This window comes from Ostrea edulis, chromosome 4, assembly GCF_947568905.1.
Source record: "Ostrea edulis chromosome 4, xbOstEdul1.1, whole genome shotgun sequence".
Taxonomy (NCBI): Eukaryota; Metazoa; Mollusca; class Bivalvia; order Ostreida; family Ostreidae; genus Ostrea; species Ostrea edulis.
In genome coordinates, this window is record NC_079167.1 from 18105088 (window position 1) to 18130436 (window position 25349).

Here is a 25349-nt window from a genome sequence, read left to right on the forward strand (position 1 = left end):
AAACACAAATAAAGTTTTAATGACTTTGGTCGTGAGAGTGTCGTCATAATGATGTTTACTTGTTCAGAGACAGTTTGTGGAGAATACTCTATTATGCAGCTTCCACACGTCATAAGTAATTAAATCATCGATTTCGTCTCTGTTCCTAACATTCACTTTCTGTTTCAAGGGTCGTTTCCATCGTGGCTCTTGTTGTACAAGTCTTTTCAGAAAGGAGGGAAGTGGATCCAATTTTATTTCTTCGTTTGTATTTTCTGGAAAATATTCAAATAATTATCAACATCATTTCATACATACATACATACATACATACATGCATACATACATCTGTACATACATACGTACATACACACATACACACACATACTTACATACACACACATACATACATACATACATACATATAAACTTAACATTAACCTTAAAGTAAAATCAATATCTCATTAACTTTCAACTTTTGAAATAGACTAATCACTGCGTATGAATACATTTCACATAAAATGTACATCAAAGGTTTATTACTAAGATAAATTAAAATGATTGAAATATAGATATAAAAAACACCTTTCGGTTTTTAAAGTATGAAATGTGAAGATAATCTCATAACTCCTATAAGGAATACATGTACAAATAGAGAGTTTGGCAAACACGAACCCCTGGACATACCAGAGGTAGGACCAGGTGCCTAGGAGGAATATATAGATGATATAACTCGATACTCTCAACACCGACATATACTAATTGTATTTACTTCGCGGACACCTGCATATAGTGTTTATAGCTCTCAACTGATTCGATACGCAAGAGCTTGTTCTGCGTATGATCAGTTTTTAAATCGAGGCAGACTACTGACAAACAAGTTCATGTTATAGGTTCCAACAGTCTCGTTTAAAGTCAGCATTTCTCAAATTCTACGGTTGTTATAATGATCTATTTTGCCAATGCAACCTATGCTGTCTGACGTCTTTCATACCGATTGTTAGGCCGTTCTTGGTACACTGATTTTACTACGAATTACTCCGTTTACCTTATCAAAATATAGGGCTCACGACGGGTGTGACCGGTCAACAGGGGATGCTTACTCCTCCTAGACACCTGATCTCATCTCTGGTATATCCAGGGTTCCGTGTTTGCCCAACTCTCTATTTTGTATTGCTTAAAGGAGTTATGAGATTGATTACTGTTCGTTATCTTCACCTTTCAATAGGATGGTAGCAAAGACTGTGCATTACTTATATATTAGGATAACAATGGGTGCAACTTACCTATATATTAGAATGGTACCAATGACTGACTTACTTATATATTAGAATGGTACCAATGACTGGGACTTACCTATATATTAGAATGGTAACAATGACTGACTTACCTATATATTAGAATGGTAGCAATGACGAGCAGCATTGTTAAATACAACAAGGACACCGTTATAGCGGCGACGGCTCCCGAGGAAAGCTCTTTATTTGATTCATGCTGAAATTTTTTTGTTCAATATATAGAGTAAATCTGAGAAAAAATTTATCATTTATATTTATTTTTAATTTAACAAACATACCTGCGTTACGTCATTTAGTCGATACTGTAGAGATCTGCATGTTTTCAGAGCTATTTCTTGTATTTCACGAATTTTTAGAGGTAGTGTTCTTGAATTAAATCTCAGCCACACTATATGAATGCTATAATGATAAAAGAAAATATGTGGGCATGCATTTTATTAATACCATTTTTTTTTTAATTTCGTTAAAATTTAAACATTGATATTTTATATCAATTTTGTTAATTAGTATCTACTTTGATTTTAAATCTAAATCAATTCGTAATAGTAGACAATGATAAAACGGTTGTTCGTGTTATAAGATTGAATTGTAAAATCGATTCCGATGGACTGAGGCCAGTTGATAATATTGTGATATCGATTTCGATGGACTGAGGCCATTTGATAATATTGTGATAACGCCACGGGTTTGTTTGTTCATTGTTGTACGTCCCTCTATACATTTTTTACTCCTGATGAAACGCCACGTGGGTGAAATTTCGACCTCATGACTGTAGCAGTAAGGATTATGTGTCCTGACACGTCCGTCGTCATACAGGAGCTCAGTTTTTAAGGTTCTCCTTGGAAAGACCTTATGTAAACATATATTTTTACCAAAATATTAGACTGATGTGTTTTTAATGCTGTTGTTTGTCTTACGTTTCATTTGGAAATTCACTCATATCGAGGCGTCATTTGCTTTAGGCGAAAGACCGACCTATAAGTGGCGCCTACTTTCTTCCGAGGGTTTGGCGAAGGAGCAATAACTACATTTTTTACGTTCTAAGCTTGATGCGGTGAAGGTTCAAGCAGGGATGGAGCCCACGACCCCCCCCCCCCCCCCCCCCCCCGGTCAGGAAGTGAACGCTCTGAACACTGAATTACCAAATCACACCACACCCAGTTATAAACCCACAATAAATGTGATAAAAAGAATGACGTTGTCATGACATCATAAACACTTACTCTAACGGCATACTACTCAGTATGCAAGCTTTTCCTTGCTGTACATGTATTACTTATAAAAAAAAAACAAAGACTTATATGCCCTAAGTCGTTATAACCTGCCGATAATCCTTATAACATTTTGACCTATACCGAAATGCATGGAGGCAACTGGGAAGTAATCTCTTTTATGACTAATCACCTATGTAGTGCGATTACAATGATAACTAATAAACCTGTCCAGTGACGTATAATTGAAATTCACTTCTTTGTCAGATACGCCATATTCTGCAAGAGTTTTCAACATTTCCTTTTCCACCACAGGAAAGTCATATTCACTACTGACTTCTATGACGAGTTCTCCTACAATCGTGAAATGGAAAAAACGTATAGGCACCTGTACAGAAAGACGCAATGTATGATAGTGCTTTCACGTTAACATAAAAATATCAGGATTTAACATTGCATGCATCCTATTAAAACAAACCTATGGCATCCACAAAATATTTTGACAGGCAAGTCAATGAAGATATATTAGGAGTTGCTGATAATGGTGTCGCTGGTTTTTGTCTAATCGTGGAAGATTCATCCGTTGATTTACTTGACAATGTAGATGATTCAAAATTTGTCTGAACTTGCTCTGATGTCTTTACGAACAACGTTTGTGATGGATATCTTGCTGTTGATTGGCCACTCAAATCACTAGAGGATATATCACCCGTGAATACCGTTTGCGATTCTGAAATGTTAGGCAAAGTTGTATGTTCCACGATACTTTTTGCAGAAGACATACATCTGTCTTGTGTTTCTAATGGATCGACATCTTTTGTAGGTGTTGGTGGTGTGTTCATGGTTTTGTTTGTAGCTGTTAATGAACTCGACTCTGTGTGTGCATTTGTCTGTTGTGGTAAACTTATGTATTTAGTTTCTGACGTTCTTTCGTTTCGAGTGGTCCCTGAAGAAGTCTGTATCGTATTCGAAGTCGATTCTGGTGGCGGATTTGTATTTGTTGTTTCCGTTCTTGCATTTGTAGCATTTTGTATCTCTTTCAATTCTTGAGATGACGATGATGAAAGAACAACTGACTGAGTTGAGGCCATTTCGATTTCATGTAAATTTGTTGTGCTTAGAGACGGGATGTGTGCGTTGTCGCTAGATGTAAAGGTTGAACCCGTGTCCACTGTTTCCCGAATTAGATTCGGCAAAGATGGACTTGTAAAACTTCTATCATTATCAGTTGTGTGGAACGGAAATGTATTTGTAGATCCTTTCGAATTAGACGATGTCTCTTTTGTATTAGTTACCGGAGATAAATTTAACATATCCATTGTACTCGTAAATATTTCGAGGCTACTTCCCTCTGTAGACGTCATAATGAGAGGTGATGAAGCTTGGCTGTCTGTCGATCTAGGTTTAGATGACGATTCTGCACGAGATACTGACGTCACTTCAGAACCAGAAAGATCCGTCGTTAAAGTCGCAACATCGTTAGTTGTTTGCTCTATAGTAACTCCCAAAACTGTTGACAAATTTGTGACAGAAGTTGGGTAAACTATTTCCAGTCCAGATTCCGTTTTCCTTGTTTCTTCAGTCACTCTATCAGAAAACAGTGGGTTCAATGTGGTCGACATTTCATCAGGTGTAAAAGTTATGTTATCTGGAACTATATATGAAAACTGAAAATCAGTATCGGTTGAGGAAACATCTAATCTGTTGGTACTTGCTTCGAATAGATCTTGAGAAGAAAACTCATTTGTACTTTCATTTTGCCGCACTTCTTCCGTTCCTGATAATTCTGTTTGGATCGACATTGTCGATGATTCACCCATTTCCAGCAGCTCTGTAGACAAGGCGAAATTGAAACTAGCACTATAGGTATTTGTTTTCGTTGATTCTGTGACAAATCCAGCATTAGAAGGAAAGCTTAAATCAATGTTCCCCAACACCTCTGTCGACATTGTCTCCGTTGGAAGCGGATGGGAGGCAAAAGTTAATTCATGTGAGAATAAAGTTTCATTTATTTCTATGGGGACTGTCTTAGTTGTGATGTCAATATCGACAGCAGTGTAATTGTTTTCTATCAACTGGATATTGTCAGTCGTACTGTGTGGTTCTGTTAAATCATCTGTTTTGTCAAATGTAGATGTTTCAAAATTTTCATTTGGTGAGGTTCCATTTGGTACATCTGTAACTTCCATCAAATTAGAAGAATGGTTTTCGCCGGTAGCCTCGTTTGAACTGGATATAACTTCCATGCCATAAAGAGTCGAAATTCCCGTCACTTCTTCATAATGCGTCACTGTAATTTCATTTACTGGCGAGAAAGTAAACTCTGAAGAATTCACCGGGTTTAATTCAGTGCCCGTTTGCATACTCGATATTTCTTCTATTGGATTTGTCACACTCGTTGAAAACATGTTAATATGATCCAAAGATTGCTGTGTCGAGGAATAATTGTCTATTGTTATTGTTACTCCCGTCTCGTCTGGCTCTTCCGTCGTTTCATCTTCAAAATTAATTAAAAAGTATTATCATCATTGAAGTTTAATATTGAAAAGAATTCAATGATATTTTCCTGATATTTAGAATATAGTCACGGTGATATAACCGTTACCTGTACTTTCAGAAGTGTAAATATGTGCAGATTCATTCACAGCGTTTTCTTTTGAGGTCTTTATTTCACATCGACTACCTTAAAAAATCATCTCCAAATCAATGCAATGTTTGTAATATTTGTATCATGGATACACGTGAAGATCACGAACAATGATCAATCTCATGTATCCTACATGTGTATAAAGAATGCAAAATTAAAAGGACAGACACGGACCCTGGACACACCAGAATGGGATCAGGCAATCTAATTAAAATCAGCTCCTTTATTTTTATGTTTTCGCTATGGGATCAGGTGTATAGGAAGTGTAAACACCCCCTGTTGACCGGTCACACCCGCCGTGAGTCTTATATCTTAGTTTAAACAAAATTTATTCCATGCATTTATGATAATATGTAATTATAAAATACAAGTAACAACAGAGATTGGAAAGCAAGCCATACAATGACTTATGTAAATCCACTCTCATGCCTTATACATGTATCCTGATCAGGTAATCGAAGTAACTGTACTTGACTAATAAAAGATATACACAAAATACTATCTAAAATTTCACTGAGTATCCACTGGAAAGGCACTACATGTCAGATTCTGCCAATATAATCTCCAGTTTATCCAGTAATGCATTCCGTTGAATAAATGTCATTAATCGTAAGCCCCTTTTACCATAAAACTAAATTACAGTATAAAAGAAAAAATCCAAACGTCATTTGCTTAATTGAAGCATACATATCTTTTTAAATCTTTCATCACAGTGGGGATTTTTGATCTTTAATCGGGTGATTTGGATCTACATTTGTGTGTAATCAAAATGTATGTCGTATACTTGTGTCTACCTGCTGGGAACATTTTTATAAATAAATGAAATGTCTGATTCATAGGTGCAAGAGGACAATGAGAGATGATATATAAAAGTGGTACAGGTATATGCGCGTGCATCAACAACACCTAAATTTATTCGGGCCTTTATGTGCTACTTCCTTAACTACGTTTTTCGAAGAGAACAAAATTTGCTGGATAACCCCTCCGCCTCTGCTTTTAATGTTGTGATCAATTGATTTTCATACGTAAATCAACATTTATTATGCTTTATCTTTCACAAAAAATTTCAACATGTACCAACAAATTCAGAAATACTACTTGACTTGATAACACTTTTCAGGTGTTGTTTGCATTTTATGTTGCAATTACAATCATAGTTCTCGTGGGGATCGTTAGAAAAGGTCCTCAGTACTCCTTGCTTGTCGTCAGAGGCGACTAATTGCTGCGGTCCTTCGGTTTAGACCGCAAAAAAGCGAGGCCCCGCGTCACAGCAGGTGTGGCACGATAAAGATCCCTCCATGTTCAAAAGCCGTAGCCGCCGAACATAGGCCTAACTTTTGCAGACCTTCACCGGCAATGGTGACGTCCCAAGATGACTAAATGATTTTCGAGCGGGGCGTTAAACAATATAAAACCAACCAACAATCATTATAGACAAAGTTCAAAACATACAGACAGATGTATTAATAAGGGGAATGACCTTATTAAGATTATATATCTACTGGGCTTGGGGAAGACCCTGGTTTAAAAAGTGTCAAAAATGGTCCATGATAAAACAAAAGGTGAAGATAACACTGATCCCTGGACATACCAGAGGTGGGATCAGGTACCCAGGAGGAGTATGCATCCCTGTCGACCGGTCACATACGACGGAAGCCCTATATCTCGACCAGGTAAACGGAGTTATCCGTAGTCAAAATCGGTGCGTAAATAACGACCTCAATTGGTATGAAACACGTCAGACAGCATTAAATACCCAATGACAGGTTGTAATAGTAAATTAGTTCGTCATAACGACTGTGAAATTTGCGAAATGCTGACTTTAAACGAGACTGCTGAAACCCCTGCAATATCAACTTATTTGTCAGTAGTCTGCCATAAACACCATATATAGGTGATAATGGAATATTGCTTCATAAACATGGGTAGCTGATGATGGAGACACTGAAATCATCCTGTTTGTCATAAAGGTGAGTTGTTAGTATGCTCAATGAAATATTTAAGTATGTAGCAAATGTGGAAAACTTTGTGGTGTCTTTTATTTCGAGTTTACTGGGATATATTTAATCAACATATAAATGAAAATGATTATTGTTAATACATGAAATGTAAAGATAACAAATTGCGATCAATCTCATAATTCCTGTAAGGAATGCAAAATAAGAGCTGGGTAAACGCGGACCCCTGGTTTTACCAGAGGTATGATGAGGTGCCCAGGAGGAGTAAGCATCCCATATCGACCGGTCACACCCGCCGTGAGCCATATACCTTGATCAGGCTTAAAAGAGTAATCCGTAGTCAAAATCTATCTGTCAAGAACTCCCTAACAATCGGTATAAAACACGCCGGACACTATTTGACCCAAAGATAGGTTGTATTGGCATACTAGATCATTACAACGACCATACATTTTGCGAGATACTGACTTTAAACGAGACTGTTGAAACCACTTGAACATTCACTTGTTTGTCAGTAGCCTGCCTCGATTTAAAAACCGAATATACGCAGAAATGTCATAAAACGTCGTCGATATATCTAAAAGTCGAATTGAAAGTAACAGCATGACATTTTTTCTCATATATAAGCTTTTGAAGAAATTTTGCCTCGTAAGAATATAAAAACGGGTCAGCTAATAAAGGAGCACAATTCGTGCCCATGGGAATCCCAACAGACTGTTGGAAGACCTGATCACCAAAGATTACGAAGATATTGTCAATGAGGAACTCCAGCATTTTTTAATATTATTATTAATTATTATTATTAACATTTGAAAAGCGCACAATTCACAAACAGAAATGCAATCAATGGCGCTGAGCACTTGTTCCATTTGTTCCATTTTTGTGAGTAGAATCAGAGTGGTGTTTAACAAAGTAATTTTTGGATGACTGAGCACTACATATGAACATTTCAGTTTCCATTTTTGTTAAAGAAGCAACTTTCTATGATGTCGAAAACTCTATCGTAAGGAATGGTCGAGTAAAGCGTTGAAAAGTCACACGTTTTGATGTTGTTGATTTAAGAAAAGTTTTACTAAAAGTTCTTTAGAATTTTGAAATCCATATTTGATTTACGCCATTTCTGGCATATGTAGTGGCACAATACGTTTGAAGTTTCTCCTTCACAGCTGTTAATATTTTCGTGAGGAGCGAAGATGTGGGCTTGGTAGAACATTTACTGAATTGAACAATGTATCTTTGTTAATAAGGGTTTTTGTGAAGTTTAGGAATCCAGTAGAGATACAATAACTCATATTCATCCATCCTTGTTGACTAGGATATTCAATATGTTTAAAACTGAAGCATGATATTTGAAAAATTTCATCGTTTGAAAGGAACAGGTCACCGTGGCCGAGTGGTAAACACAGAAGGATAACTGGTACGCACTTTTGTTTTGATGTATCTAATGCATAATTTTAATATTCCTCTTATGAAAGGCGAAGGTAACGAACAGTGATCAATCTCATAACTCCCACAAGGAATACAAAATAAAAAGTTGAGCAAACACGGACCCCTGGAAGCCTAGAAGGAGTAAGCATCCCCTGTCGACAGGTCACACCCGCCGTGAACCATATATCTTGATCAGGTAAACAGAATTTTCCTTTTTATACTTTTTATCCATTCTGACAAGATATCAAGTTCTTCTTTTTCATATTTAGACTTATATAAATTTCCAATTAAACCGTACCAGGTAACAATTAATTAGATTGCAAAGGAAATAAGAGTTGTAATAGATAGTATATTGGTTTAACGTTATTTAGATACACAAAAACCTCGTTCTATTTGTATCATAAGTATCATATTGAATCATTCATTAAATCGTTTCACAACCAGCAAAGTATAATCACTGTAGCAGAATAAAGAAAAAAAGCATCACAGATTAATTACTCAATTGCATACTTGACACAATCTTTTTAGCTCTTCTGAGCCAAAGGCTCAAAGAGCTAATGCTATGGCCATTTGTGCGGTGTGCGTAAACTTTTTAGAAAAAGGGCTATAACTCAAGAACCCCTTGGCCAATTTTTTTTCAAATTTGTTACAGGGTATCATTGGCCCAAGGGCTTTCATACATACTAAATAGAGGGATGTGATCCTTTAACAAGAGGAGATAATCAGGAAAATACAAACAAAAGTAGTGGTTGCTAAAAAATCTTCTTCTCAAGAACCACTGGGCAGATTATCACCAAACTTACACATAAGGATGAGGATATGTTGTAGATTAAAAATTGTTCAAGGCATTACCCTGGGGCAAACGACGTGGTCTCAAGGTCACTTCAAAGTTGACCTAAATTAAAAAAAAATTTAAATTCCTTAAATCTTAGATATTTTAGTCATTATAAGGACTAGGATCATCAAATTTTGACAGTTGATGCATCTTAGGACCTTGTGTCAAGTTGTCTCAAAAGTAGGTCACGGTGACCTACTTTTTGAATTTTGCAGGTATTTATTTTAAAATTAATTTTGATGCATATCTTGGACACTTTGAAGCCTATGATCATCAAAACTTGTCAGTTGGTGGATCATGGGACCTTGAAATGCGTCAACTGAAAAATAGGTCACCGTGACCTACTTTCTGAATTTTATGGCTTATCATTTATAGATATATTTTGAGTTGTTATTTCAAATACCGAGAGGTTTAGAATCATCAAATCTTGTAAGTTGATGCATCTTGAGGCCTTGAAACATATTTATAAAAAAAGTAGGTCACAGTGACCTACTTTTTGAATTTTGCAGATATTCAAATTTCACATTTTCAATTTTAGATGCATATTTTGGGCATTGTAAAACCTAGGATCATCAAACTTTGTCAGTTGATGCGTCTTCAGTCTTCGGTTTGTGTCGACCAAAAAGTAGGTCACCGTGACCTACTTTTGGTATTTGACAGCTAAATTACTATATTTCAGACACTATTTGACCTACAATCATCAAACTTTGTCAGTTGATGCATCTTGAGTCTTCGGAGTGTATCGACCAAAAAGTAGGTCACTGTGACCTACTTTTGGCATTTGACAGTTATATTTATATATTTCAGTCACTAATTGACCTACAATCATCAAACTTTGACAGTTGATGCATCTTGAGTCTACGGAGTGTGTCGACCAAAAAGTAGGTCACCTTGACCTACTTTTGGAATTTGACGGCTATATTTATATATTTCAGATACTATTTGACCTACAGTCATCAAACTTTGTCAGTTGATGGGTCTTGCATGTTCGAAAGGTTTCGACCAAAAAGTAGGTCAACTTGACCTGCTTTAGGAATTGGACACCTATATTTATATATTTCAGATACTATTTGACCTACAGTCATCAAACTTTGTCAGTTGATGCGTCTTGCATGTTCAAAGGGTGTTGACCAAAAAGTAGGTCACCTTGACCTACTTTTGGAATTGGACGGCTATATTTATATAATTCAGATACTATTTGACCTACAGTCATCAAACTTTGTCAGTTGTTGGGTCTTGCATGTTTGAAGGGTGTTGACGAAAAAGTAAGTCACCTTGACCTACTTTTGGAATTGGACGGCTATATTTATATATTTCAGATACTATTTGACCTACAGTCATCAAACTTTGTCAGTTGTTGGGTCTTGCATGTTCGGAGTTCGCTGACCAAAAAGTAGGTCACCATGACCTACGATTGGAATTTGACAGCTATATTTCAATATTCAGATACTAATTGGCTTAAAATTATCAAACTTTGTCAGTTGATATTTCTTGGGTTCTCAAAATGTGTAAACCAAAAAGTAGGTCACATTGACCTACTTTTTTTGAATTCTTAGGATTTAACTAAAGATTTAGAATACTAAGAGGCTAAGAATAGAAATGGTGGGGTTGTACAATTTATCAGAAGAGCGATTCTAGGCCCTTGGGCCTCTTGTTTATCATGTGACATCATATTACCTTGAATTTCAGTTCCTCGGGGAAAATAAAATTTTCTACAGGATTGTGGAAATTCCTATATAATTTTCTTAAAATCCCATAGGAATTTTTTTTGGGCCTAACATGTTTTTCAAAGGTGTTATTCTCACCTCTGAGACGAGTAACCTTTGAAAAAGATGATTTAAAACACTGAGCGCAAATGAATATTTAGAAAACTAAAAGAATGCTAAATACTGCTTTGCCAATTGGGACTTTGCAGATTTTTCCCAGACCGTGTTTATGTGGGAGTGAAACCCTGCATTCTGTGATGAAACGCCATTAAGTACCAGAATATATTTATAAATCGTCTGAAGCTACATTTATGGAAATGATGCATCACTTCTGGTGTAGCAATTTTGAATAAGCTTTAACTAGTACAACAGTACCTCCTAAGTTTCAAAGCTTTAGCATAAAATTCCGAAAAGATGTATGGGCGATCAAATTTTTAATAATTCAATAAAATTACTAAAAGACGTATGCATGTGCGATAAAAAAAAAATTCAATCATTCCATTATATCTCAACGATATACAGATACATATTACAACATATCGGATGTATGGAGAGTGCTTTGATATTGGTAATGTCGGACCCGATTGTAATATACATTAACATCTTAACTAACTATAAGTTACCCAAATAAATCTGATTGATTTTTATCTAAGTCTTGCAAATCTTTATCGTGGTATAATTTACCTAGACTCATCTGTAAAAAGAGATTTGATGACAAAGCAATGACTGAAATGCAGGCAATCAGTCGCTGTAGCCTAGTAGTTAAGCGCTCAGTTTCCAACCGGATCCGCTTTGTCAAACCTAAAGACGTTCAACATATGACTTTTTTTTTAATAAGCACCCGGCATTAAAGTGAAAGTCAAAGACCTTCCGATGTGACCTTAAAACCCGGAAGTGAAAGTCAAAGACCTTCCGATGTGACCTTAAAAACCCGGAAGTGAAAGTCACAGACCTTCCAATGTGACCTTAGAAACCCGGAGATCCTCTTTCACCCTAAGCCAAAGAACCCACCCTGCTATCATAATGGCCTTGAGTGACATCCATAGGTTAAAATGTGTGGCACTTCACTTAAACTGGCCTGAAGGTTATAAAACTTTTACCGTACTTATACTCAAACTCAGCCATGTTTGTTTTGAGTACAACTCTTGAACAACCTCCCAGGATAATCAAAAAATCTTGAGCATGTACTTCATTTGAGTATGAGAATAAATTTCATCGAAATTTTATAACCTTATGAGTACGATTTAGAGCACAGAGTTTGCGTTCAAGTATGAAAACGTGCTCAAAAATGTTTTAAAACCTCCAGGCCGGTGATGTATTTACATAAGCGAAAACAAAATGCAAAAACAGACATTGAAATGCAACCCAAATCTATCTTATTGAATGCAACTGATATTGGGAGGGATCTCCTGAATTATGCATCTCTCTTATAGGACATATACTGATCTTTGTTATGAAAATATTCATTGAGATCAACCCAAACGTTTAAGAGGAGATAATTGATGGCAACTGTCTCATGCGGACATCCAGAGATACCCCTATGTGTTGCAGGGGAGCATAAAATTCATTGTTTGGGTAGGATTAAACTGCAACATGATTATTGACCAGGTGATTTGCTTTAAAGATAGTAACGGAGAGGTTTGCAGTGTAAATGCAGATCGATGGCAATGTCAGTGGTGAAAGCGTTTGCTTCGTGACTGGAAGGTCATAGGATCGAACCCCGCTTTCGCCGAGTCAAACCTAAGTCGTAAAAATACGCGTAGTGACTGCTCCATCACCAAACGCTCGGCATTAGATGTGAGAGTTGTGGGGTTTTTTTGGTTGGGTGTTTTACGTCCCGTCGAGAAATTTTCACTCATATTGAAACGTCACCAGCTGTCGATGAAGTCTTATGCTTAGCGCTGATTATCGTAGTAGTGAGGTTTCTTTAACGTTCCAACGACTGTCGCTACACGAGACCTCCGTTTTCAAGGTCAATTAGGTTTGACGCGGTCATGGCACAAACGGAGATGGAACTCACGACCTCCCTGTTATGAAGCGAACGCTCTACTACAGAGCTCTACTACAGAGCTACCTCGACCGGCTATGGATGTTTTGTCTTTTGGATGAGTGCTTGAAAATGAAGGTTAGGTTTTGCAGCAGGTACTGGCACAATAAAGAACCACCATTGCTGCGGTGCTGAGTGTCATGCATAGATATGCATCTGTGGGACTTCCCCTTCAGTTGATGAGTGAAAAATTCTCGAAGGGATGTGATATAAATAAACAAAATGATTGCTCTTCTTCTTTGCTTAGAGCCGCATTTTACCTGTATAGAAGTGTGTTTCGCCACAGTCCACATAGATAGCAAAGTAATGGACTAGTTATAACAAATACTTCTAGGGAAGATTTAATGTTGATGTGGAATTTGCATAATCCCCATGCCCCACTCCCTGAATTTTACTAGGGGACAGTATTTGATAGAGAAGGTTTAAAGCTCTCCGCCATTTCATTGAAAAAAAATATGTGTAATATTAAGCGAGAAATCAGAAAATTTTACAAAATGCTCTCCGGTTTTGGCTATATTTTTTCTGCATAGTGGTAGAAAAACAGAAGTGGATATTTGGGACATGTATAATCATGATAAAGTTTTGTAACATAATGTTCTACAGTGAATGTTTTGTATATCAAAATAATTCATTCATATACCATTATCTTTAGATATATGATAATAATGTAAAAGTGATGGAGCTATATCATATCAATTTCATATAATGTTAAATGTTGAGTATATTGCTAAAATAGTTGTCAGGGTTTTGACAAATTCATGTAGTGGTGATCCGAAAGGGTTGTACTTTTTGTTAAAACACCGACGTCTATTTTGGCATGGTACATAAAAAACGTAACATTATTTTAATCATTATTCTGAATGTCAATATTTCCCCAAAATTATAGATACGTTTCATTGGAGCAAAGGGTGATCACTCTGAATACGCTTCCATTGTTGAGTGATGCGGATATCTAAAAGGGATATCGAATTGTTTGTTATTTATTGGTAGCATAATTATCAGAAATAAATTACAACTCATAATTACTGTGTTAATCAAACATTTGGTAGAGTTTCCTTTATAATATGGTTATATCAGTTAGTGGTAAGCTTTATAGTTAACTCCCTGTGGTCTAATGTTTAGCGCGTTCGTTCCCATAGGAAGCGCGTGACCCCAGGTTCGAACCTGCATTTCGGCAACTTTTTTCCTAAATAACGCAGTTGATTCAGATTGTTCTATACTTATAATACTTGAATAAGGCAAAAAATTAAAGACACACTAAAGAAATAGTGATTATGTATACAACGTCGCAAACCACAGGTTATTGTATGGAACGGAAACAACAACCCGTGGTTAGCGACCATGCAATGTATATAGTGGTAAGTAGGCCTAACATTTATAATAAAGTTTATCCATTCAAGATAAACAAAGTTATCGACTAAGATTCGAACTAATTCATCATGTCAATATTGCTTGTATTTCGGAAAGGTTATCGCTTGTAGGACTGGGTTTTAATTCTACATTTAATCTTTCAAAATGACGTAAGCATTCCTTTGCGCATGCTCCCCCCTTTTTGCTTGAAACTTCCCAAACTCCCCGTCGAGGCCTCATTACGTCACCTACGAATAGACCTCTCCTATGTGACGCAGCACAATATACAGATTTGTATATTGTGAGTCCGCGATTATCACGCAGGCAAATAACACTAAAGAAGTAGTTCGCAGTTAAAAATTTGAAAATATTGATTTTAAGAGCATTAATATAAAAGTATGGAATTTATTTTAAACATAAAATGATCAAAAGATCATTAAAAAGTAGAGAGACTTTGTTCAAATTATTGTGTACAGTAATGAAATTGATGTTTACGTTCTTGTTTTGAAAGTTGTTTACGTTTGACGTTATGTTTTTTCGTCATTCTACAGTGACGTCACAGTATACGCGGCCTAAGAAATCGCTATCCCATAATGCCTAAGTGGAAGAGTTTGGTTTGTGAGCAAACGAACTCTGGTGGAAGTTTGGAAACTTCCCAGCGGGTTGGTCGCATGGAAATCCCCACCCACCCTCCCCAAATTTTGTATAGGTAAATTTCCTGCATGGTTAAGAGGACTTTTTCTGCTGCGGATTTTGCTTTAAATTTCAGATTCAGCGTCATGGCTTCATAAAGGGACATGTTGATGGTACATCATTGTGCGGGAAGAGACATTATGTTGAAGCTGCATATCGTGCGGGTCTGGCGGAATTTTGCTTTCTAGAGAGCCATTCACTGTTGGATACTGTCATTTCCAGGTCCTTCGGTGGTGTGGTTTTCTATTCACTTTTGATATACAGCTTATGGAAAGCTCGGCGCATCTGTTGTATGTTTAATTGATTCATTAAAGCCATGACATTTACCCAAATAAAAAACTTGTTCTGTTATGTATGAAGTTCATATAGGTTTCTGATCAAGATGTCTGACCGTCCTTGAAACTTCCTTTTTTCTTCCTAGTGAGAATTCTTTTGGAGATAAATAATGCAATGTGGGAAAGCAGTATGGTATTTAATACTACAAGCTGCAGTAAATAGGAAGAAACTAACAGGAAGCACAAAAAGCTATATTTACAGTACTTTCTTACGTGTGTATGGAATTTATTGTACAGAGAGTCACGCAGCTCTATATGTAAATATCTTGTGTCATAAATATTCATAATATCATTGTAAAATTGCACGCGATGTGACGTCATAAGTCTGCTGTTGTCAAAAGTTAGAAGCGCTACTGTTGACATGGAGATCTTTAGTGTTTCAAAATGATTTGGATGACATAAAGTTACCTCAAATATGCATGGTAATGGTTAATGAAAAAAGCGCGGATGAGGGATTGGGCGCAATAAGTATTTTACAGACTTCAGTTACATACAATACGTGCTGTTTGCTGTTGAAAATCATTAAATACATTTATATTGATGTGTGAGGACATCAACTTTGCTTAATTTATTTATATGTTGCATTTCTTATGTTTTCATCATTGAATAAATGTTACAAAATTGTTGCTTTTCTATGTTCATAGTTTGGAAGTTGTAGTATGGTTCCATGGAGGTTATGGTACAGGTAAGCTCCGCCCATACAAGTTGTTGCATGTTGGATTTCTGCCAAGGGTTTTCTGTCTGTACCGCACCATGACACATGTCGTTTTTAGAATAAGCATGTGAATATGTGACACATGAATATGTTCTGATTGTTAGTGCCTTCTCTATCGATTTCACACATGTACAAGGGGATAGCACTTGATTAAGTTTGGAATATTTTCTATTTCAATAACGTAACCGACGACATTTACAAAATACCGACGTCTGTACACAGACTTGAGCTTTACCTGTATAATATTCAGAACAATGGCAGCGGTAGGCATTATGGAGGTCCTCACAAGTTGCAGAGTTTAAACAGAACGAATCCTGGCAGTCATCGATGCTGGTTAAACAATTGTTTCCGGTCCAACCTGGCAAGAAGAGAGATTTTATTCCGATTTTGTAATGGTGTCATTCAATAAACAAAGTGTCATCAATAAAGTAAACAAATGAAATAATAAAAATAACGTTGCTAGGTAACGGTGCTTTTATCCATTTAACGTGGGTTACTAAGTTAAGAATGGTTCCAATACAAGCCAAATAAAGGTACAGCGTATTGATATGACGTCATCATGGAGGATCAGCTATCACTACTTTGAGAATACATACGTATACATAACTCAGTTTTCTATAAGTATAGATTGTACTCATGAAATCATCCGCGTTACACTACCTGTTTAGTTAGAGCGATTGATTCTGTGTAACGAATAATGATTGTCAATATTAGGAGAGCAAGATGGAGAACAGTGTACATATTTACGGAAGCGTGTCTAGTTAGATGATTTGTGAATTGGATGATATTTGTGTATTAAACATGTGTAATTCATCAAAACGAATTACTATCATTTGAAAAAGGACTGCAATATGTGTACCATAGGCATGTGTTTCTAACAGAAACTTGATATTCTAGATTTATAAAAATGAGTTTGAAAACACGTTTTATAATCTTGAAACATGCAAATATATAAGTCTCATTGCTAAAGTTGAAGAGATATATGATGGATATGAAATAATTATTTGTAGCTTCGACCTTTAAAATCTGAGTTAGGAATCATCCTTATACATATATGTAGTCGATCAAGACCTTAAAGTTCAAATTCAACAGGGAACACAATCTGGTCTAGATAATACTCTAGTAATGTTTGAGTTTTCTATACGATTTTTCTTATAACATCCGGCTTAACCTTACTCAATACTTTTTCTGCGTGGATCCTGAGATGTGGTGGTATCACGAGTGTCATGTAAAGGAGACGAGTTGCAGGTTAGCTAAGTCGGCTTCCGTAACAATGTAAAATCTGCATGCTTTGAAATGGTGTTTACAACAAGTGCTGTTAGAATAACATCTCGATAATGTCGGTGTAAAGTACAAAGAGTAGACAAGGATTTGTGTAAAAAAAAAATATGTCGGTTCTAATGATTATTCCAAGCAGAAAATTCTAGCAGTAGTTTTAATGCACTGAACATATTTTCCTCCTTGTAAATTCATTCGGGAATATACATTTCACCCCCGTATAATATGGGGCATTTTGATTTTGTATTCAAAATTCAATTTCGCGATGATGCTGTAATGTAAAGGGTAGAGCCATATGCTCAAATCGAGGCAGGCGACTGACAAAAAAGTTGATGTTACAGGGGTTTCAACAGTCTCATATAAAGTCAGCTTTTCGCAAATTCTACAGTCGCTATAATGATCTTGTTTGCCAATACAACCTATCATTAGGTCAAATGCTGTCTGACGTGTTTCATACCGATTGTTAGGCCGTTCTTGGCACACTGATTTTGACGATCGATTACTCCGTTTACCTGATCACGATATAGGACTCACTTCGGGTGCGACCCGTCGACAGGGGATGCTTACTCCTCCCAGGCACCTCATCCCATCTCTGGTATACCCAGGGATCCTTGTTTGCCCAACACTCTATTTTGTATTCCTTATAGGAGTTATGAGATTGATCACTGTTCGTTATCTTCACCTTTCTTTAAAATACAATTATCATAGTTCAAATGCTTATTTATTGAAATTACATATGAAAAGGCTCCGTATATAATTCAACGAATAAATGGGCTGAGTGTTACCATAACATTCCCGCGCACGTCTATACTTAAGAAATTTTCATATTTTGAAAATAGATGAACACATGAGCTGTGACGCTTTACGCCATGCAGCATACTTCATGAAGCGCGCTTCACGAAAAGTATACTGGCGTGAAACGCTGCAGTTCATTTCTATCAGAATATTGAAATACTGTAGATTCCTTATTTTACGCGAGTACTTTTAAAATATCGCGAAAGGAGTCATACACGTCAAATCGCGAGAACATGAATTCGCGAGTTTTCTGTTGATCATGAATTCGCGAGTTTTCTGTTGATCAAGTAGAGTTTTTATATGTATTTTAGCAATATGAAAATAAAAGCCAATAATTTCATTTCGCGAGTGATGCTTCTCGCGAAATTACGCGATAATAAATTCCTCGCATATATTTAGTAATTTAGTCGTACTACATCTATCAAGATTCATACGCACATCGATCACATTTATGTGGAAATGGCTATCATTTCAAATGGTAAAGATATTGCAAGTATAACATTGAACATGTAAATAAAATCTCATCAATCGGTAAAGATCATGTTAACGCCGGGGCGATTCATGAGATTATAAAAATATCGAAGGTAAAACATTAGAATGTAAATACATTTTTTTTTTTGCAATACACATATTCGAATGTAAGTATTCCATTAATTCTGAGTACCTGATAGGCATACTTTGTTTCCCTGACCATCACAGACATAGTGCGTCCTGTCAGGCTCACATAACTTTGCGCAATCCTTCCCGTAGTAGTTCACTAAGCAATGGATATCGTATTGTACCTGAAGCCTGGTTTAAAATTAGCATAAAAAGGTTATTCTGATCAAGTGAAAAAGATGGACGATTTAAATAATATTTAAACATGAACATGGCTTTCTATTGTGGCATGTTGTATAAGGTCATCAAGGATTGCAGACATTGTGCATAAAAGCATTTCTGATGCATTCAATGCAAATTCCGAACTGCACCCTTACAAATACACCAACACTTCCCCATCATTCATAGAAAAGGAATTAATCATGTTCGTGTTCTGATGTTAGTAGTTGCTAAACATTTAATCTCCGGAATTAACCTCTAAAGATTAAAAAAAATTCAGTATCTTTACAAATGCATGTAATATTTAAGACATGTTCTTAATTTAGTTTTAAAACAATTACTGTGAGTATAGAAAGAAAAAGAAAATCAATATTTTATGGGTCATAAAGTGAAGAAAATCGAAGCAGCCATCACTTGCCTCGCGTATCCTCCTTGGAGAGTCTCTGTGTAAGCGGTGTTACTGCCGTTATAACCAGGGACGTCACTCGGTGTAAGAATTATCGTTCCTACCTGATCATGACCTCCGTCAGAATCATCATCATAGACATCAATGCTGACCGAAAACTGACTCTGTAAAATATCAAGTATCAGATAAATAGAAAACTAACTCTGTAAAATACCAAGTATCAGATTGATAGAAAACTGACTGTAAAATATCATATATAGAGAGAGAGAGAGAGAGAGAGAGAGAGAGAGAGAGAGAGAGCACTTTAAACCGACAACACTCAACACACAAAATGTCAGATTGAATGAGAAATAAAGTGTATAAAGCACTAAAATTAACCAATAACATGAACAATATGAAATAGTCAATTTTTGGGACAACCTGTCCTTCTTCAGGACGACAGAATATTCACGTAGAAATGACAACTAAATAAATAAAATAAAAAGCACTAAACTACAAAGGATGAGGAAAAAAAGAACATCTACATTCAATTTTAAAAAAAACGTCTGAGGAAAGTTCTAATAGCGCGATTGCGTGTTTTGTCACAAAACGACAGTGCGTTGTGTAGAGTTACGTTAGTGCGACGCATGCTCTGTGACAACGCGACACCGCTTTGTGTAAAGTTGTGTTATCGATGACATGTTCTGTGACAACGCGACACCGCTTTGTGTAAAGTTGTGTTATCAATGAAGTACTCTGTGACAACGCGACACCGCTTTGTGTAAAGTTGTGTTATGCGGATGACATGTTCTGTGACACCGCGAAAACGCTGTTTTCAAATGTCGAATTAAATCAGTTTAAAATTCTACGCTTTCACTGTTTGGCACAAACCTTCCAGATTTGAAACTGCACTTGTATCGGATTGTCCAACGCCCCAACCTTAGGCCCAAACGAAACTGACCCGGTGTTGTCATAGGGACCGACTCGATACTGAAGATTGGAACAAGACCTTAAAAAAAGACGTGGGATCTAATCAGAATATTAACTTCTTATAACATTGTACACATGTCTTACGGAATAAATGATTATTCAATAAATTACCCCGCCTGTGTGCTGTCGTGGATGCAGATTGTGAAGCTAGGATCGCAGTCACCAGATGCACAACCAAATATGGCAAATATGTGTTCACAACAGCTTCCGTCTGTCGTCTTTCCTTCCGGGTTAGAGTAGGAAACCAACCGCAACGATAAAACGCCGAGCGCAGTTGTGAGCTAGAATGATAATAATACAATTCAGGAATGCCATGCTTAGGCTCTAATGCTCTTTAGTGTAAAACCTGAGCTTTTGATTGCTGAAAATGTTTTGTGGCTAATCGTGTTTCGGATACCGTGAACCTTAGTCAAATAAAAATTATCAACACGCGGGAAAACGATCCGTATGTAGCTTACAGCCAGAAAACACTATAGTTATTCCATTAATTATCATTTGGTCATATACAAGTCTGGCTTCTGATTAAGGACTGATTATCTTCCCATTTGCGCGGCCGTTAATGGTGATTTAAAGTAATTCAACCCTCATGTGACGTCATAAGATTTTACAAAATCAATGATTCATTCAGATTTATGCATGATAGGAACATGAAATTTTGTTGGAGTATTTTCCGTTAGTTAAAAATCTTGTTAAAAATAAAATATTTCAAAAGTCTAAGTTATAAATGAATAATCAATGCTACACTTCAAAATATTGAATCCAAGATCAATAACTCTGTTTTCATTGATTTCTTTATCAAGTCCATTATGCGATAGATTTCATGTATTTTTCACAGACATTTTCTATATTTTTGTAAAGAATTAAACAGTTTCATGAAATTATTACTGAAAATGTATTATTGGTGTAACCCTTCTATGCACAACTTAACATAGTTATCAAGTGCGTGTCAATAATGTCAAAGAACTCTGTAATCTAGGAGAGGTTTTATTCAAAGCCTTAGCGTGTAATATATGTATAAAAACACTTTACTTATATCATAATTCTCCCTTTATGAATATGAAGAAATTTATTATGCATATCTATACTGAATAAAATTTGAATTTTTGTTTTCTTGAAGCGATCGTCCATTTTGACTACATTAAATACTGTACACTATGTATGTGCTGTAAGATGTATATCCTCTACAATAAAAGAGTTGATTCATGTTGTAGCATTGTAACATCAAGTGCTCCGAATCGATCCCCTTATAATTTACTCTAAATCCAATCGGAACTCCTCGAATGTCTCGAATTGTCAATTGTGACGTCACAGCAATGCATCAAATTCGCTCATGGATGCCATCGTATTACATCCGAGATCTATGTCGAGTGCGCGAGACATTCGAGGAGTTCCGATTGACTCTAAATCTAGAGTGACGACAGGATGGAATGACATTTCAGGTATATGTAAGACGGGCAATCTAAATAGTGTATGTAGGGACTTTTACTGTGTGGTAATTTTCTGTTAGATATAAAGGGTATTCTTAAAGATTTAATGTTTCTCAATGTAGCCCATCCTGGACTCTGGACTAAAGGTCCAGATTTTTTATTTACAAGTTTTGTATCCTAACCTCTTGACTAAAGGTCCGTATTTTTTTATTGATATGATTGGATCCTGAATTCTTGATTAAAGGTCCGAATTCTTTGTTTACAAGTTTGGTAGAGGCCTCAAAGCTCATTACAACTTTTCAGTCAGTCTCTGTGTGAATTAATATTCACTGTGCGTGTAGCTTCACTCAAGAGATTTCGAACCTCACTTGTAGATAGAACGTTTCACACAAGTTTTGTAGAAATGGCCCTGTCTGTCACTACTGTGTGCTCTGTTTTGGACGTATAGTGTCCATGGTTCACACAGAAGAGATGAAATGATGACATTTTCAATCTGTGGTCTACTAGTATATATGCCAGACAGACTGACAGACATACAGATCGGAGTCAGAGAAACATAATTATCTTTTACAGAAGACTCCTCGATCACGATGACATTGTAGTCATGTTTGTTTACGAGTTTTCCAGGTGAACAAGGCGAGGAGATGCTTATTCATCGAAATACATATACGATAGAGATTCCATTACCAAACTGTATGCACCTTTCTGTCCAGCGGTTTAGACCACGTACTCGACTACCTTGCTTACAATACTCATTGGGATTTCAATTATGCACAACATACCATCTTCGATGAAATTTAAGGGACTCGGTTGGAATTAAAAAATTTTTTTACAAAACGCTATCATTTTGTATAAGATTTGTACACCTCTCATCTATAGTTAATCATTGATCCATCTTTTTGAAGACTGAATGTGCGAAGAGTCGACCCACACACGTTGAAATTTTACCAAATGTAACTAAAAATGGCCAAACTGTGTTCTCATTTTCACATTCCAATATTTCAAATAATCTAATTGTTCGTGTGTTTCATTTAACGTGGGTTTATTTTTGTTTATTTTTGTCTTTCCTATGCACAAGCACCAAAATAGCTTTAAAAAATTGGCCCTTAGAATAAAAAAGGTTATGAAATCCGACATCTATTTTTGACCACCTAACTTCCGGAAACGCGGAGATCACTTACTGCATGCATATCTAACCATAATCCATTCTAAAGCCGTCAGTGCAATTAAAGGTGAAGATAAACTATGATCAGTCTCATAACTCCAATATAAGGAATAGAAAATTCGAAATTCAAATAAAGCTGTTTACAGTCTGTCAACAATCTTGTGGGTACATCTCAAAAACCGTGCCGAGTATGGCGATGACATTTGGTATGGAACAAGAAGAGGAGTATGGCGATGACAAGAAGAGGAGTTCTCGTGTTTCGGACAAACATTATATTATGGATTTTATTTTGAATTGTAAAAATAGATAGCTTTTGAAGTGATGAGATGTCAAAATAGATTTCGGAGTCCATAACCTTTCTTTATCATATATACTAGGTGCCAAACTTTTTCAAAAAAGCTTGGTGCCTAGCCGTGTTCTCGTCCACCCATTCATAGACACTTTTCCCGCCTTCTTCATCTTCTTTATGTGTTTACAAAATTTAACTTTTTGAGAAATATCTATAGTTTTCTGGATCATCTGGCTTGTATCTCGTAATATAAAAAGTACTACCTAAATCGCTTCAAAATCTTAAGCGAATAGAATTGTTTTAACGCTTTCCTTCATGTTAACGACCTTGTAATCATCATACACTCTTTTCACCAAGTATACCCATACCATGTTTCATGAAAAACATGATGAAGCATAGCCGTGAAGATTCTGGTCATTTTATGAAATATTAGACGTGTACAAAAACATCAAATGACGATGAAGACGATCTGTAATTATCTAAAATAGCGTTTTAGATACTAAATTAAGAATTGTCTTAAATTCAGAAAGTGGTTACAATCTAAGGTTTTTAATAGCTTATTTTCATATTTCAAAGCCCACTTTGATTCAGGCGAGTTTGGAGGGAAATGTAGTTTAAAAATTTAGTGTCATCAATATTACATGAGCAGCAATATTTGTTGATGTTCAGCAAAAGCATGAAATCAAGAAAAATCTTTATCAGTTGATAAAAAAACCGCTTTATTTCAATCAAAGTTATACTAATAAGTGCAGAAGTTAGTTCATTTTGAATTAATACAATCAATTTACAGCAAGTGTAAATGTGCAAAAAGAATACCTGTACAAAAAGAATACCTGTACATTTTGAGAAGCAAGGAACACTATCCAAAGAAAAGATTCCTTCATTTTAGGTCATCCGAAAACGATCGCAATATTGCGCTTCATATAGCAAAGTCAAATGATATCGCCCATATATCATTATTTAGATCATAGGTTAGATGTATTAAATTCTGTCATTATCATGAGAGGGCTTGACATCTGTAACTTTTTAATCTCTAACTAATAAGGTTTAAATGGGTACCGCCTCAAAGTAAATTTGATAGCAAGCGTTTATTATGGTAAGTGTAAATATTGCAATTGATTTTATCATTCGAAAATACTCTCCAACTGTAGAGTTCAAGAAACATTTAATTTCAATTTTCTTTTAATGGTTATGAAGTTTTGGTCATTTGCGAAAATTATAAACAGATGGTGAAATATTTGCATATTCTCCCTCTCTCTCTCTCTCTCTCTCTCTCTCTCTCTCTCTCGTTAAGCGTCGCAATACATACCCTAAAGGCTCGGGGATAGAAAATACACAACTCGTTGGATAATATTCATATCCAAACAAAAACCATGGGAGACCAGAGAGAGGGGGGTGGATTATGGGTTTACGTTCCTCTATTTAAAACTCATTGCAGTGATTATATTGAATCTTTTTAATATTGTATACAAGATAATTTTTAATTACAAAATTGTAAATAGTAAATGAATTCTTGTGTATAAGATGCTGAATTCAGTTTTAAATGAAGTTTGTCTTCCGTTCATTGTATCAGGAGCGAAGCAGATAGTGGAGGATGAAAAAGCGATTTACTCTTCTGGGGTTTTTTTCTTTTCTTTTCTTATCTCATAATTTATTAATTTTTTATTTCACAAATATTGACATAAGACAAAAGAACATTTGTCATTTTTCTAACCACTTTCACACACTTTCATACTCACACTCATACTTTTGTTGGTAAGTGCTTGCATTTTTAATATAATTGTAGAAGAGAAAATGATAACAATACAGAGTAAATAAATAAAAGTGCATGTGGCTTCAAAATTAGAAAAAAAATATTGCTCAGAATAGCAAAATTATGATTTTTTTTATGTTGTTAAAAAGTGTTTTCCATACATAGCAGGTATTTTCAAATTTTTGTATTTCTAAATTCTGATACGCAATACATTTTTCAACCTTGTATTTGTTGTATAGATAGACCAAT

At 35.8% G+C, this 25349-nt stretch overlaps 1 protein-coding gene across 1 annotated transcript; it reads right to left on the reverse strand.

The window, feature by feature from the left end:
• Positions 1-25116, reverse strand: LOC125671980 (mucin-2-like). Its single transcript, XM_048908023.2, has 12 exons — positions 25087-25116; positions 20578-20747; positions 20368-20485; positions 19510-19661; positions 18940-19064; positions 16438-16560; positions 5094-5171; positions 2967-4985; positions 2716-2842; positions 1556-1676; positions 1370-1473; positions 1-254 (listed from the first exon to the last, which is right to left on the reverse strand). Exons 1-12 carry the CDS (start codon positions 25114-25116, stop codon positions 146-148), a joined length of 3276 nt encoding a protein of 1091 aa, XP_048763980.2. The 3' UTR covers positions 1-145.
• Positions 25117-25349: the final 233 nt, after the last annotated feature.